The sequence below is a fragment of the Echiichthys vipera genome (assembly GCF_963691815.1).
Source record: "Echiichthys vipera genome assembly, chromosome: 19".
In the NCBI taxonomy this organism is placed as follows: Eukaryota; Metazoa; Chordata; class Actinopteri; order Perciformes; family Trachinidae; genus Echiichthys; species Echiichthys vipera.
In genome coordinates this window covers 7,777,849-7,794,605 of record NC_139844.1, presented here as the reverse complement: position 1 = coordinate 7,794,605, position 16,757 = coordinate 7,777,849, and the positions used below count along the sequence as shown (strand labels likewise).

At 40.6% G+C, this 16,757-nt stretch overlaps 3 protein-coding genes across 3 annotated transcripts; 2 read left to right on the top strand and 1 right to left on the bottom strand.

Moving 5' to 3' along the window:
* Positions 1-2,630: 2,630 nt before the first annotated feature.
* tatdn3 (TatD DNase domain containing 3) lies at positions 2,631-9,343 on the bottom strand. The gene is made up of 10 exons (XM_083933657.1): positions 9,209-9,343; positions 8,957-8,989; positions 8,649-8,722; positions 7,920-8,007; positions 6,920-6,982; positions 6,137-6,246; positions 5,456-5,511; positions 5,258-5,370; positions 3,911-3,991; positions 2,631-3,827 (listed from the first exon to the last, which is right to left on the bottom strand). The coding sequence occupies exons 1-10, from the start codon at positions 9,263-9,265 to the stop codon at positions 3,693-3,695; spliced, it is 810 nt and encodes a 269-aa protein (XP_083789783.1). The 5' UTR covers positions 9,266-9,343; the 3' UTR covers positions 2,631-3,692.
* A 144-nt stretch (positions 9,344-9,487) lies between these two features.
* nsl1 (NSL1 component of MIS12 kinetochore complex) lies at positions 9,488-12,552 on the top strand (the record flags this gene model as incomplete). Its single annotated transcript, XM_083934280.1, has 6 exons — positions 9,488-9,673; positions 10,567-10,639; positions 10,799-10,932; positions 11,278-11,332; positions 11,871-11,938; positions 12,034-12,552. The coding sequence occupies 6 exons, from the start codon at positions 9,488-9,490 to the stop codon at positions 12,271-12,273; spliced, it is 756 nt and encodes a 251-aa protein (XP_083790406.1). The 3' UTR covers positions 12,274-12,552.
* Positions 12,553-14,083: 1,531 nt separating this feature from the next.
* Positions 14,084-16,280, top strand: batf3 (basic leucine zipper transcription factor, ATF-like 3; the record flags this gene model as incomplete). Its single annotated transcript, XM_083934541.1, has 4 exons — positions 14,084-14,158; positions 14,506-14,610; positions 15,908-15,952; positions 16,182-16,280. The coding sequence occupies 4 exons, from the start codon at positions 14,084-14,086 to the stop codon at positions 16,278-16,280; spliced, it is 324 nt and encodes a 107-aa protein (XP_083790667.1).
* Positions 16,281-16,757: the final 477 nt, after the last annotated feature.

Genomic DNA, 16,757 nt, shown 5'->3' with positions numbered 1-16,757 from the left:
AAGCTTACAGCTAGGGCTTACAAGCCCTCAGCTACGTTGTTGCTTTTCTTCCTCCCCAACCGGTGCAGACTGATGTCCGTCCTCCACAGAGCTGGGTCTGTCTGACGTTCCTGCCTGTTATAGGGAAGGTTTTTGTTGCCACCGTACTCTACGGGGGAACTGTTGGGTCTATGTAAATCATAAATAAGTCATAGAGTGTGATCTTTACCTACTCTGTAAAGTGTCCTGAGATAACTTTTGTTATGATTTGGCACTGTAAATAAAATTGAATTGAAATTGACTTGAATTGAATTTACCAGCCAAATGCTGGTAAAATATGCCATTGGTAAGTAGATTTGCTTCACTCACCAGCCAAAAAAAAATGATATCTTATTGAGTGGCTGGTAACATACATCAAAAAAGTAAATGTTGTAGGGGAGAAGTTACTGAACTAAATTTTCAGTTGTATTTCCTCGTCTCAACAGGTAGTAAAATATGGCCACTGCAGATAGCAATAACAGATAACACACGCCAAGACTTCTTCATGTACTCTGGGTTCTATCAGCAACTTGAGATTTGAGACGACGTCTCTATAAACAGATATCTGCATATGAACGCAGATGATTAAATTCAAAGGCTACTAAAAAGTCATCGTGAGATAGCCAAAGGGTTCTGAGATCTAATTTACAGCCAAAGCGGTCCTCCTCTTTAGTTCTCCATATAGACTTAAAACCAAAGTCCACTCAAACGTGATTGTTCAATACTATCGGAATACAAACGGACTACAAATGGAAACCAGAATGCTTCCAGTTCCAAAAACCTTGTCCTGTTTCCTTACAGATTGTTTACAGCGATAACCAATGCAGTCCATAAATGGGCTATTTTTCTTATTAGTAAATGTCTTTCAATGTATTTATTTTTATATTCTGCAGAGGTTGGTTCCAAAAATCTGAATAAAAAGCCCAAGGTATGACACTAAAAACCTGCAACGAAAGGCTCAAGTCGAGTCAAGTCAAGAGATCTTTATTGTCCCCGGGGAGCAATTTGCGGTGCAGCCAGCAGCAAAAAATAAAATTTTACAGCAAAACAATTAACATCAATTATACAACAAACAAACAAACAAACAAACCAAGTGCAACAGTGCCTCACTGGATAAAAACAATGAGTTAAAGTGACCACAGTGCTATTAATTATAAGGCTGGTGTAAATATTTCAATCGGATTAAATGGCAGACACTTGATAGTAAGTGCAGAGAGAGAGTAACCAAGTTATCTGTAGCGTTACATTCCACTGAGGCTTCAATAAATATACTTTTCGGTATCACTTGGAATCCCTCTGTTGTCTGTATGTAGGTCTTTCTCAGGAGGATCGAATGAACTCTGACTGCAGTGTTGCTGTGGTTTGAGAGGAGCTGGGACAGAGAAGTGAGCTCTCACTCTGTCTTTGTTTTCAGGTACCAAGAGGAAAAATAATAATCGGCTCTCAGTGGATGATGTAATGAATCCTGTCTGAAATGTCTTTGTGTTTTTACCCTAAGAGACTCTGTAATGTTGGACAGTAATGTAAACACTGTAACATCTGTTTTCCAGCAGGTAAACGTTTCACCTAAAAGAAACCATATTAATGTGTTTTTCAACAGATTTCCAACTGTTAAGAAAGATGCTGTCACAAAATATTTTGTGTTGGATACATCAGAGTTTGATCATATATCATATCATGGCCTATGAGACATCCCAAGGATAAGTTTGGGTCCATCTGGTCTAAAGTCTGTATTTAAATAAGTAATAGAGTCATGCCTTTTGAAGGCGTAGGCTATTGTTCCAGTGACCTTCAGTATCAAAAGAGGGGGAATAAAAATATATCTTGAAACTCCAACTTTTGAAAAGACAGCAACCTCTGGTATGTGTTTTAAAACACTCGACAGAGTAACTCATCCTTCCAAACAGAAAAGATCTTGTAGAACGCACAGACACAAGCTTCTTGTTCAGGTTACATGTTGCCATGGAAACGGTATCATCACAAACTAGACTCCACTTTGGATAATCTAGAACAGGAAAGAAAAAAATACACCCAAAACAAAATAGGCAACATGTCCGGATCTGAAGAGCGAAGAGCTCTGCTAGAGCTGAACCTTCGGAGGGAGACGTGGTGTCAGGTGGAGATGAAGCCCCAGCAGTCCTGGGAGAGGGCCGAGAGGAGACATTACCGGACGCACCTGCGGACCAGCCCGGTCCTCCTCACCGCTCTGACCGCCAGACCACAGCAGCGCAGGGCAGGCTGCAGGGAGCGGCCGCCGCCCCCCTCCAAGCTCCCGGAGAGAAGGCACTTTGAAGAGAGCTGTAAGAAGGCTTGTTTGGAGGGTTGACTGAAATACTAATGTCTCTACAGGAGGGTATAGTGTGTGTGTGTGTGTGTGTGTGTGTGTGTGTGTGTGTGTGTGTGTGTGTGTGTGTGTGTGTGTGTGTGTTATTGCAAACTGTCAGTTTCTATAATTCATTTTATAATTAATATCTGGGCCTGGAGTGTGGCGGTCTCCAATCCTTGCAAATTTCCATATCTCCAGTGATGTTATTTAATACATTGAAATCATTTCTGATTATTCTGGTCACAGTGGTTCATGTGATCAGACTGTAACGACACTATGAGCCCCTATCCGTACAGTAATGGGTCTTTTCTCCTCCTCCAGATAATTCACACCTGGTGTAGACGACTGCAGCCAGACGAGCCCCCACAAACTAAAACAGCAATTACACGTGGGACCTGAACACAACATTCTGTTTTTTATTTTCCATAAACAGAAAACAGAATAATACAATATACATTAATCATTCACTTGTCATGAGTATTATTGTTGCTTTAAAGAAGTGTTTCTGCCTGTCTCTAAAAAATCAACAGTTTTTTTTTTTTCTGCCTGTGAAACCTGAATTAAAGTTGGCCTGTTGGACCAGAACTTTGTTCCAGAATGAACTATTTCTAACAGTATGGCAGCCGTCCATGTTCTGGATGAATTAATAATGACTTTTGAATTGCAGATGCTCTACTTGTGTAACACTTTGTTTGCTGAAATAACGCAAAACCAATTACAAGTAGTCATCCCTAGCTGTCCATTAAGCTGAATATAGCATGCAAACATGTCAAATAATGTCAAATGTTTGTTAGCATGCTAGCTCATAACACGGCTGAGCAGTTGAGCTTAACAAATCACAGCCTAAATGCCAACAAAGAGCTGCAGGGATGATGTACTTTTGTAGTCCGACCCAGAAGTTAGCATCGCCCTGGTTTCCCCTCGACAAAAAGTCAACAAGATTTTCCCTTTTGGATTTTAGATTATTGCAAAATAAATAAGCTCTGTGGCAAAAACAGTTTATGATACATGTTTTTGTTCAGCAAAATAATCTTCAGAAAATGAACTCCCCTTTTATGAAGTTTGAAGCATAAAATTCAATCGCCAAAAGTAAGCAGCTAATGTTTAGCTTCTTGTAATCAACGACCTCTTTTTTAAGACATGTGCAAGCTTCAAGATTCAAAAATGCTAAGATTCAAAAAGTGCAAAAATGCGAACTAACTTCTGGGTTTCAGGACTCGTTCCTGTATTACTTTATGCTAAACTGACTTTCTGAACAGAGAATGAATCCTTTCTGATTAAACCTGCCTCTGGCGCCACCCTCGGGCCAAACTGTACATTTCAGAAACTTTTCTACTAGATGTGGGTGTTAACTCCTTTTAATCTTGGGGAAAAGTCTGTGTGCATTTTGTGCCGTGACGAGCTGAACAGTTTGTGGCGACAGACCTTTGACAGCGGCGATGTACCGGCAGGAAAGAGCAATGTTACAGGGCTCGTTCCTCACCTGGGACACAGGCAGAGACGAGAAAGGGATGAAAACAACTGCAGAGGAGATGCAGCCTTTAATGATGATCGTTTGAAACTCACGTGCTTGTCCAGCCCCAGTGCTGGAGAGTCAGTTTCCAGACAGATGTGTTCCAGCGGGATCTGCTTGATGAGTTTATCTCTCTGTATGGTGGAATTAAAATGTGACTGTTATTTATTTAACCAGGAAAAAAATTGTTGAGATTAAGATGAGATCCTGACCAAGGCAGGCAGCAGCACAAGTAAAGCAGTTTCAGACAAAAACATATAACAATTAGATCTAAATTTAACTCATTATAACGCACTGGTGCAACTTAGTTACTAAGACTAATGTCACTGTATCTCCAGTCGGACGCCGTTCGCTGGTATTATCCCTATCGGGACGGATCTGGTCTGCCGCAGTTTCCGGTCTTTTCGTGGTGCTTTTACTGGGTGATCACCACCGAAGTGCTAGTAGATTTTTACAAATTTACACATTTCGAAGAATCTACAAGTGAAATTTCATATTTGTACATGGACATTTACATGTCAAATTATTATATGAAAGTGACGTTGATGAGAGAAAGCAGTAAGAACGACGCTCAGCCTGAGCGGCTCAGGTGGTGGTTTACATAAAAAATGTAACTTCAGAAGACTTTACGGTATATTTTGGAGCTGTTAAAGCATGAACTGAAATACGGTCCTGGATGTTTTGACAGCATTGATGTTAATGTGGACGACCAGCAGCTCCCAGTGTTTACGCCGATGAGGTCAGGGTGCAGAGAGGAGCAGAGAGGAGGTTAGCGTCCTTTTGATGACTCTTGTTAACACAAAGATAAATGAGGCCCTTAAAACCATATATAGTTACAAAGATAAGAAGATAGACTTTTGTTTAACACCATTAAATTAACTCTAAACATTACACCATCATTTATATTTGTAGGTCAAACAGAAAGTTTGATAGAGTTTAGCCAAAAAACTGTCCGGCTGGTGACACTGATTGATATAACTTATGATAAAAATGTAATTTTCATGCTGCCATTCTCCTGTTCTCTCCTATAGTACTGCTCAGTAGCTCGGATTATATAAGTCTGGTCTGTTTTTTTTCACCCATCTGTACATCTTATATGGCTGCAGATGAGCCAAAGTTCAGTTTAAGTTTTATGGATTTAGCATGTGCACATGAGATCAAAGGGTGTTTTGATGAAGAATGCACAAATGTGGTACATATGCACATAAGAACGTATTTGGCTTAAACATGCAGTAAATTCCCTGACCCTACATATATGATAAATCTTATAAAAAGGTACACCTAACCATAAACTTGATTCTAGTGCTGATGATGGAAGATCACAAGGCTAAAAATGTTCAGTTTGTCTGCCCTCATGGCTTGTGAATCTGTTTCTGAGTGTACACTAAACTTGCACCTACCTGATGGTTCCTGCAGACAGCAGGTGGAAAGGAGAAGAGGTAACCGGCCTTCACACCTTCCAGAGCTGTCGACGGCTTCCCGGCAAAGTTATGAAGCAGGGCTCGACTGATACCTGACGGAAAATCAGAAAGTCGTGACCTCCAGATGTCGCCTTCGCTGCAGTCGTGTAAATGTACAAAATGAAGCGGGGCGGCCACCTTGTTCCCTCATGGTCGCTATGGTGACCTTAGCAGCTGATCTTGAGTGGATATTCCTGTGCAGAAAACTACATCAAGTCATCATCATCACTTATTTATTTCACATTCAGAGAGAAAAGTAGAACATTGGTGGACTTTTTTGACATGTAATTTGTGATTTATATATAAAGTATACATTTGAATGTACTGTGTTATTATTATATCATGTTCGTATGATCCCTTACTACAATGAAAATAAGTTTGCTGAGTGTTGGCACCACTGTTTACGTGTGAACCAGGTTCATATGAAGTCAAACCAATCAATAGAATAGAGGTGGAAACATGCAGCTGTAGCCTGTGTTCAACTTGCTGAGTGAGCCTGCAGAGGAAACAGTGCAGCTGCATGCTGGGACTCAACGCTGCCATGAATTTGACTAAACTGAACCAAGTGCTGAACGTGGAGACGACTGCAGACACTGCTCTTACACATGCTCATCCTTTCCACCAATACAAAGTTTAATTGTCTAGTGTGCTGATTAATCCAAATAATATAATAGGAAATGAACATTCCACACACACAAAAACATCTACAAGCTGCAACCAAAGTGGGTTTAAGACTGAAACAATTTGTATTCTAACCTAATGTGATACATTGTCATCAAGGTAGGGTGGAACTATATTATTTTATTCTACTGTGCTCACACAGGCAGGTCCAGCTCCTTGGCGACATTTAGCTGCTTAATGAAGACCTTCATCTGGTCGTCTCTGTCCTGCAGAGTGGGAGCGCACCACGGCGTGAAGTCTAAACCGATCTGGAAACAAGTGGACAACAATATTACTGTCACACTTACACACATTTCATTAATGGTCAAAGTCAAATGGAATCTTTTAGTCTTAAAAAGGCCTAAACATTACAAATGTGTAGCAATCCAATGACTGCCTAGTGCTGTCTTCAAGACCAATTACCAAGCAGGTTTGCAGTTTAAATGAATTGGTGATTTAGTGCATACAAATAAACACAGTGCAAAAGCCAGGGATTATGGACTCATAGACGAACTAAAATGTGCTCTTTGCAGCAGAGGCATGCTTTCAACCCATAAAAAATAACAGTTATGGAGCCTACAGCCTACAGCCTTGGACCGTTGACTTAGCCCTGTTCTGACAAACACACACACATTCCTATGATATTGTTTGAGAAAGATTGTGACTGAGTGCTCATTTCCCTCACAAGGGAGATTAGGAGGTCAGTTGGGAGTTTTAACAAGCTTAATCTGCTTTACATTACCAGAAGTCACATTCAAGTTGGGATTTGTTGTGTGTGTGTGAGTGTGTGTGTGTGTGTGTGTGTGTGTGTGTGTGTGTGTGTGTGTGTGTGTGTGTGTGTGTGTGTGTGTGTGTGTGTGTGTGTGTGTGTGTGTGTGTGTGTGTGTGTGTGTGTGTGTGTGTGTGTGTGTGTGTGTGTGTGTGTGTGTGTGAGCAGTCTACCTCTCCAATAGCGACGAGGCGTTCTCTGTGTTTATAGAACTGAGGCAGAGCAGCATCCAGCTCCTGTGGAAACAATATCATTCATTCAGATTTTGTTTAATTCAAACATGATTCAAAATGTTTTGTTTGTGATTTAGTCCCATAGTGGTACATTGTTTAGCTTCAGTGTCAGTACTCCTGTCTGCTTCTACAAATTGACGGCACGCCGACCTCCATTGACTGTAGTTATTACACTGACTATGGATAAATACAGCAATACAACGCTTCAAAAAAATATCTGAACTATCCGTTTAACTTTCTATCTATTAATTTAGTTTTGTTACTTTCTGGAGCTCATGGTACACGGTAGCTTGTTTGGATCTTGTTCACACTTTCTCCCCGCTCTCTGCACAAGGTTTTTCTGTTTGAAGAAAAATGCAGCTTCTTGCTGCAGCACAAGGATGCAAGGAGGGACAAAAACCAGCTTCCCTTCTAAAATGACGGAGATATTTGGTGAGCTTCTCTCTGCTTTGTGCTTCTAAAGTCCAACAAATGTTTGAGGTTCTAATGGACTGTCTAACAGTTTTCTGTTGGTCGCTCCATCAGTCAGAAGTACCAACACCAGGGTTAATCCTGGCTCGGCTGACCTGCTTCAACACAGTATCAAGAAATTGGAAATGATTAAATTTCAGATGCTGAAAAATTGTGCACAAATGGATCATTCAACTGAGAAGATAGAATGTTGTCTTTGTGGGGAAGAACTCCTTGTTCCAACAACATGAAAACCCATGGTTTATGTGGTAATATTCAAACTACTAATAAGAACTGGTGTATACATTTCTGTGCTTATAATAGAAAAAACAAATAAGCCTTCATCTCCTCCAGAGGGCTCAGGAACACTCCCTCCCTCCCTCTGTTCCTGTTTTCCTCACCGCTGAGCGGACTGGATACAGTTACTCTCAGGATCAATTCAATAAAAATAATCCAAAAAGATGAATGAGGTGCACACTGTTTTTCCTACCCTAGGCTTCACGCTGCGCTGCCCGGGGCCCTCGCCGCCACCCTGCAGCGGATGGACGCCGAAACACGGAGCCACCAGATCTGGATAACTGTGAGAAGAGGATTCAACGGTCACACCCTGAATAATAAATATAATGCCGTCCAGCTGAGAGCAGCTGTATGGGATATGGGATTCTTTACATTGTGCAACTGTGACTTTTGTGAGCAAGTTACACAATTCTGCACTTCACTTAGTGACACAATATACTTTTAAATGAAGCATGTTGATTGGACATGTGCCGTTAGCTTAGATAATATGAGTTAATATGCAAAACATATGATACGCGTTCTAAATTTACAGAAAATAGAAACTGAGTTCAAATAATATATATATGGGACAAAGGATTACATGCATTATACCCAAACTTGCATATTTAAATTTACACATATTATAATTTAAACACATATTCTGCAGAACATTTTATTCATTATGTCCTTGGTGTTTTTAAATTATACAAATTTATAGTTTGTAACTCTGCCCCACGATTTTATTCCAATAGTGTCATATTTTGCCCTCATTTTTGTTAAAATCATTGTGCTGTAAGATTAAATAAATTGCAGCCAGTGTTTTTCCCTTTGTTTTTTCTCTGTGCATTTACTGCATCAGTCTATATTAAATCACACTATATATAGTTTATAAGACACTATGCATGTCCTTGGACTGATTACGTAACACTGAAGACATACAGACCGTTCTTGCAGCTGGAGAACTATGTCGAACTCTCTGACTTCTTCTGTGACTGCAACTAGAGTCTTTACATCGGCCTACACACACACACACACACACACACACACACACACACACACACACACACACACACACACACACACACACACACACACACACACACACACACACACACACACACACACACACACACACACACACACACACACACACACACACACACACACACACACACCTCTTATGTAATGTTCCTATGTATGTTATTTTGTGATTCAGTTCCATTGTCTGGAACATATGCGCTCATAACTGACCTCTGTGGACCTCTGGATCACGTCCTCCAGGTCCTGCAAAGACAACAACAAAAGTTTGCACTGAGGACAGAAATTAGATAAACAAAAACTTTTAAGAATTTAAGACTGTGAATGATAACACAGTGTGTATTAAGTTAAAACATGTAGTGTATACACATATATTTTATTATTGAATATGAAAATGTGTGAGTGGCAGTGACAGTGTATTATTTACTTTCAAGCAGTCTACACCGGATGTAACATAGTACTTACCTCTTCAAACTCGCGGGCTGATATATGACAGTGACAGTCAACGAAGCCATACTCCATTGAAATAAGATATACAAAATATAATAACAGCTTTGAGCGGAAATTATATCTAAAAACTGCGATATTTGCCGATTTTTGTCTCTGTAAACACAGCTAACAGCGAGGCGGAACTCACCTATGATGCTACAGGACTCCGGGGGTAATATTGGCCGACGCACCCGGAAGTTTCGAGCATTCAATTCCGGTTTGTGTCAGAATATATAAACAAAGTTGGCGGTAAAGATGGAGCCCGTAGAGAGTGAATCTTTACCGAGTAGTGAAACAAATCAGGAGTACAGAGTGCAGTTAACGTCAAAGAAACAAGTAGCGGAGCAGATACAAAAGTACGGAGACATTTTGAAGACGGTTCTCGACGGACAGACGGTTGAGGAGGAGACGAAGAGAGTTTTACTGCAGGAGCTGCTGGCGGTGAGTCCGAGGCAATGCTGCACCAAACCCCACTACAAACATCCTGTTTCTCTAGCTGTCGACATTTATACACTCCGAGAAAACACCTTTTTTATGTTGTCACATCTGATGAGATAATTTGGTCATTTCGGCTTAAATGTGATAGAAGGCAGCCGTTTATTTGAATGAAACACCAACTCTGAATGTAGGACAGCAGTTAAAGCTACATAAAGAGACTTGCTCTTTTATGTAAACATGCTAAAGTCAGAGCAACACGTCAGGAGGTGTTCCAGAAAGTTAAAAATGGACATTTTAAAAATATATTTCACTACCAAGTTAATGACAGAATATCACTGATTGATCTTTTACATCTAGCGGCCGCTGAACGTTGGCCCAGGGAATGACATTTTTAAAAAAATGGTGGATTTAACGTTTGCTTAGCTGTCAGCATTCATAAACGCCAAGAAATCCCTATTAAAGACACATTTGACAATCTTTGAGATCACTTGGTCATTTCGGCTTAAATGTGATGGATGCAACAGTTAAAGCTAACTAATTAAAAAAAATTAAAGTCAGAGCAACGTTCTGAAACTGAAAAATAGTCATTTTAATTTGAAATCAAACATATTTATGTACTATATTTTGGCCATATTGCCCCAAAACAAGACATTTGATGCCTTCACTTTGAGCTTTAGGAAGTGGGGAGTCGCTGTTTGTATCATTTTATAGACTAAATTATTAATCAAGAAAATAATAGACAAATCATTAATAGGAAGACTGAGAAACTTGCATTTATTTAAGATACAGTTTAGAATGTATTGCAGCCGTATTATGCACATGTAGTTTGGTGTGAACTTGTCGTGTTTGTAGAAACTGTTCAGTAGTGAAAAGCATTTTCTTTTTTATCTGTGCAGAACTTTGAGGCTGCTGTCCAGGAGAACGTGTTGGTGAACGGACAGCCTTGGGTGGAGGCGCCTGATGTTGAAGGTGATTCATTTCACCTCTTCATACTCTATAAAATTAGACCTTAAGGTTAACATTGCATCCATAATCAACAACATGTGTTCATATTATCTAAATATAATAGAAATAAAGCTCTATTTACTAAACTGCAGTTTCTGTTCCTTCTCTACCTCCACCCGTCAGCGGAGGACGAGGCTTTGCATCTGGAAAGCCTGCTAGATGACACCATCGTTGAGACCACCAGGAGGCGCCGTGCCTACCCGAGACAGATCCTGCCTCATGTGGTCCACTCCCTCAAGGCTGAACGTAAACTCCTGGTGGGTGTCACAGTGGGTTTGCCTTTTTTCAGGGCTCATGAATGTGCATGGACAGTGTTGGACAAGAGACACACCGACAGCTGAGTTTCACAGAATAGACACAGCTGAGTGGGAGGAAAACTACACAGTCATAGCTCAAAAACATACATTGGGATTAACACATATTTGAGTTAATATTTAGGTAAAAGGTAGAATAAACACCTTTGATCAATACAGGTTTAACTTAATTATCCATGAAAGGAAATCGATTTGGGTGATGGTGAAAAACACCTGTTGAAACAAACCGTAATAACTATGCTGCATCCACAACTGATGTGTCCACTTCTGCTGCTGTTTGTTTTTCAGGGGCTGTATGAGCATGCAGTCAAACCCCTAGAAGTCGTCAAAGATCCTGATCAAGGTTGTTGTTGCCTTTAATCACGTCTACACACATTTTTAATTGTCGTGTTTTTCGTGTTCTCTTACATTGAAAAAATGCTTGACGACAAAAATACGGGTTTGAGATCAACAGAAAAATGTTCTCGCAGTGAGGACTTTGTTCTGCCGACACTGTTATATTCATCTAAATCACTGCTTCCCAACCTTGCAAATGGGCATTCATTTTCATTGCGTAGTGTACAGTGAAAGCAGTACACCGCGTGGGCTTTTGTAAAGCACGTTTGCACATGTACGAGCATGAGCAGGAAGCGGACAGCGGTCTTTATGTCTGTTTATATACGTCTGTTCCCCACGTCAGACTCTTAAAACTATGCCGCTGAATGGTTTGCAGTGGTTTGATGCAGAGGTGAAGTGTTTGCTGCAGATTTGGACAGATGAAATATTCAAAAACAGTTAGACAAAACTAAAACATTCCGATTTAGATGTTCCACTTGATGGTTTTCACCTGAACACACCGTTTACCCAGTGTAACAACACTGTCCTTATGTGTGTTTCACCAGAGAGCATCATGAATGACTTGTCAGCAGCAGCTCCTGGGATGGTGAAACAGGCCATCCAGGTCATAAAGGTAACACACACATGCACACACGCACGCACGCACAAACACAACAACATGGATCTATGGATGCTTAATTAAAGTGTATTTTGTTACATTTTTTGTAGTCAATCAACACTCTGCAGAAACAAGCCGAGGGCCTCTGTGAGATCCTCAGCATGAAACCGAGCCAAGTCACTCTGGAGATCCACAGAGATGTGTTTGGTTTTAACGGACAATCAGACGCCACTCCGCTGCCTCCCGCGAGGAAAAGGCAGCCAATCAAGAGAGCCGTGGAGGAAGAGGCTGCCTCACACTGCTATGTGCTTCCCAGTAAGAAACCTGTGGGCGAGGACAAGCCAGAGTGACACTTCCTGCTATCATTACCACAGACACCGATGGATCCAATCAGTCCCGCCCTGTCTGGTTAAGTCTTCATTTAAAGTGAAAGATTTTGCAGAGCACTTTTGTCCCTGCATCAATCACCTGGATTTGTGAGAAAATAAAGTAGTCCTGTTCATATTGTAAAAAAAAAAAAGCCATGTTGGGGCAATCTCAACCCATGTTTATCTTTTTTTTGGCAGTATTTCATGTACAACTCCTTTCAGGTGATTTTAAGGGCGTGTACAGACTTTAGTGGTAATGCAATGGGGTTTTTTTTTGTTTTTTTTAATGTGCACCTTGTCTGTCCTGTACCCTTTTTAAAGGATAAGGCTGATTTTATTCTGTATTTTTCTTATTGTCAACAAAATCCATAAAATAACCAAAACTAACAACGTGTTAGTCCGTCTCTTAATACTTTCCCCCTGTCTACACAGTCTGCAGCCCATTCGTTCCTACTGAAGATGTGAGTCAAACAGGCGGAACTAGTGTAATTTATTGGGGACTATTTTTCGGCCGTGCATTAATACATATCTGGTGCTCAAGTGCACTGGTTCCAAACATTGAGGTCCCGACTCCCACTAGAGGTCGCCAAAGCTTCACTGGGTGTTGTGATGCTTTGATATTAAGGGGTGTGAAAGTATATACAGTTGCTTTATACAGAGTAATCCGAAGCATTCTGGAAAGCCTGGACATTTAAGGACAAGTTTTCCACTCATGGAAATGTATTAAAATGACCATATGTCCTGGAAGTACACTACCTCACTCTGATCACTTACTTAAATCTAGGTGTGTATTTAGTTTGAAACTCAACTGTTGGTAGGATAAAAATACGATATGGAAGTTTATAGCGGCAGCAATCTTGTCAGTGTCAAGTCTTTATTTTGCGACGTTCAGGGTTCAATATGTCAACACTAAGCCTGCTGGTACATTATATGGTCGTTTATGATCAAACGTCTTTTATTTTGAAGAAAAACTCCTGGAAAATGATTTCTTAAAAAGAGTGGGAACCCATGTATTAAAGTTTGCATTAATAACTAAGATATAAACATAGTGAGCAATATCTAATGGGACAATGACCAAGCATTAGGGTGAAGAAAACACTGAATTTGTCAAAAAGAAAAGTATATTAAGTATATATGATTGGACAATAATGATGGAAAAAAAACTATAGAGAGATACATTAAAACTAAAACTTAATTAAATCTCACTTCTGATGCAATATTCACAGGAAATAATGCTCAAAATCCTTCCAAATTGCTTGTTTCACACAAAACTGAAACCGAAACATTCTCTTACACGAAGCCATCATTTTATTTTCATTTAATTTATATATTTATATATATTATCTCTGATCTACCATACACTCACAAACAGCACTGGTAAATATCAATACACCGATAATAGTACTGCATAAATGCTTTTTATTGACTCATGTTGGCACAAGGTGGATGTTACTGCATACATTTGAATCTGGGCTCATTTCACATTAAAGAGCTTTATCCACTAAATACTTTGCTTTCAACGCGGTGTTCTGTCAGTCCGTAGATGCTCAGGTCACCAGTGGCCCCCCTGAGTCATATGACTTATGTGAACTCTCCCCGCTGCTTCTTCTAAGCAAAATTGAAAAGTGAAATGAGAGCTGAAGTGAAACCGCAACCGTTTTTTTTTTCTGGTTTATTTGAAACTTCACTGGACTCGATGCCCAGTCCACAACTAACACTTTTTATGTTGTGACAAGAGCCAGTGTTGCAGGATATCCCCCTGTTTTTTAATGCACCCTTTGAAACGTCCGTGATGTCAGACTGTGATTCTTCCTGTCAGTCTCAACTGAAGACTAGCAAGAATGACCTCCTCTGTGAAGGATGTGAGGTAAGATCACACTGATGCTGCCTTGTTACGTAGTCTTGTCATTATAGGGAAACGCTTTTTTCCCCCTGGAGGGACCTGTTCCTTATCACAAAGGGAGGTCAGAAGTCAAGGTCGTGCTAGCAAATGTGAGGGTTTGGGTGGTTTTGTGTGTGAGAAAGGACACTTTGTCTCTTATGCATAGCTGCCAAATGAAATTGGAACTGGTTACCATGAAGCATACAAATGTTTCATTTAAAAGCAGATTGCTGGAAGTTAAACTACAAAAATGTGAATTTGTAACTGAATGAATAGGAGACTTAGATTTGAACTGTTTACCATATGAAATGTGTGTGTTTTTGTTTTCAAAGGGCTCACAGGATGAAGGCAAGAGGCTGAAGAGGAGAGAGAAGAACAGGGTTTCAGCCCAGAAGAGCCGGAAAAGACAAATTCAGAGAGCTGACCTTCTGCATGAGGTGTGTGTGTGTGTGTGTGTGTGTGTGTGTGTGTGTGTGTGTGTGTGTGTGTGTGTGTGTGTGTGTGTGTGTGTGTGTGTGTGTGTGTGTGTGTGTGTGTGTGTGTGTGTGTCTGCTTGTACTTCTGCCTTTGTGAGGACCAGTTGTATGAACCTCAAGAGTGAGGACCCCTTTTCTGACCCTCACTGCTTCAGATGGCTGTTTGAGCACGCTTCACGGCTAAAGTCTAGTTCGTGTGACCAGTGTGAGGACAACTGTACCGCGCCCAGACACGGCCCGCTTGGGAGAGGTGGGCTTTTGTAAAGCACGTTTGCACATGTACGAGCATGAGCACAAGGCCGACGGCGGTCCTGATATCTGTTTATATACGTTCCGTACTGTTCTCCATGACAGACTCTTAAAAATATGCAGCAGAATGGTTTGCAGTGGTTTGATGCAGAGGTGAAGTGTTTGCTGCAGATCTGGACAGAAGAAACGTTCAAAACAGTAGGACAAAACTTAATCCCAGAGGGTTGATGACATATAAGCAAGAAGCATTCGCGCCACAGCCCTGATCATTTCAAGTACTGTGAGTACAAGCGGACCTGGGCCTAGGGGGGGGGGGGGGGGGGGGGGGCAATAACCCCAAAGCACAGGGCACTTGGACACAAATGGACAGTGTGAGTTGGTGTTGGTGGTACACTTTCATAAATTTGTTGTATTCAAGAGAGATATAGTTTGTCTTCAATGGGCTAATTTTTGTGTCTTTTTTTAAATTCTAAGGCAGGTCGAGGTGTTTTAAAAATACTGTGAAAATCAAAATGTTCAACCCACAGAGAAATGCACACAGCCCGTATTCAGAAACCGTGTCTTTAAACGAGCCAGCAGGACTTCCTGTACCATTGTGATGTCAAAATTATATACAGTATATATAGGTAGAAAGTGCTGCTACAGTTCAGTTCCAGTCATTCCCCAGATGCAATGATAATGCAAAGACGCTGAGAGTGCAGATGCATGCTGATCTTTTCAGGAGTTCCCTATTCAGACAGACAGGATGAGAAAATAATGTGTTTTGGAACATATACGTTTGTAAACCCAAAATACAAAAAGATAAGAACTTCTGAAAATATAGAAGACATTACACAACTATTGTTCATTTCATTTTTGATGTGTAAAAGCTCCTCATTAGGTAAGGATATCTGCACTAAAAGTGATACAATGGCCCTTTAAACCCTTCATTCATTCATCACTTCTGCCTGTTCCTGTTCTCTCTTCCTGTCTCCTTCCTTTTCTTCTCCTCTTCCCTCGTCTCCTCCAGGCCTGTGAGCTGCTGGAGCAGAGGAACAGGAAGTTAAAGAGAGAGGTATTCACAATATGCGATCATCTCATTTGCACCCTGATGGGACCAGACCCCACATCGTCGCGTTCTTGTTTGCTGTTCATCCACCGCCGCACTTTACACAACAAATCTTAATTTCATCTGCTACCAACTGTGTGGTTTGCAGAGGACACAGAAGTGCATTAAAGAAACGGAACTATGATCAAATAATCACAGTAATAAAGTAAATCTCTGCTTCTTGATCTGTCTTCAGGTGGATTCTTTGTCTGAGGAGCAGCGTCTGCTGTCCGACACTCTCAGGGCCCATGAGCCCTTCTGTCCCATCATGCACTGCTCCTTCACCTCCTCCTGACAGCACAGCAGCCCGTTCCATCTGAGGCCAGGAGTAACCTTCCTGACCACAGTGAAACTTGTTGTCCAGAGATCTCAGTTGTTTTCCAGCCCCACAAGATCATGAATGCCATGGAACAATTTGATAGCCTACAACTCAAGAAGAATGTATTAGAAAGATATTGGATGTGTATTAAAAATATTAAAAACACATAAAACAAAGCAATCAGTTAAATGATCTGCACCTAAACAAAATATCAAAGCTAAATCAAGAGAAAAGGCTTCATTTGAAGTGCATGTCAGAAGTGTTTCACTCCAAATCAATCTCAAACTTGACTAAACAAACAGGATTCTGATAACTGTATTTAAAATTATATACAATTTGTTGGATTAGAACAAAATCTATGAACTATTTTAGTAATTAAGAAAAAAATCATGATGATTTAAATTGTCCTGTTAGTCTACACTTTTCCTATCAATTAAAGGAAAACATTATTTT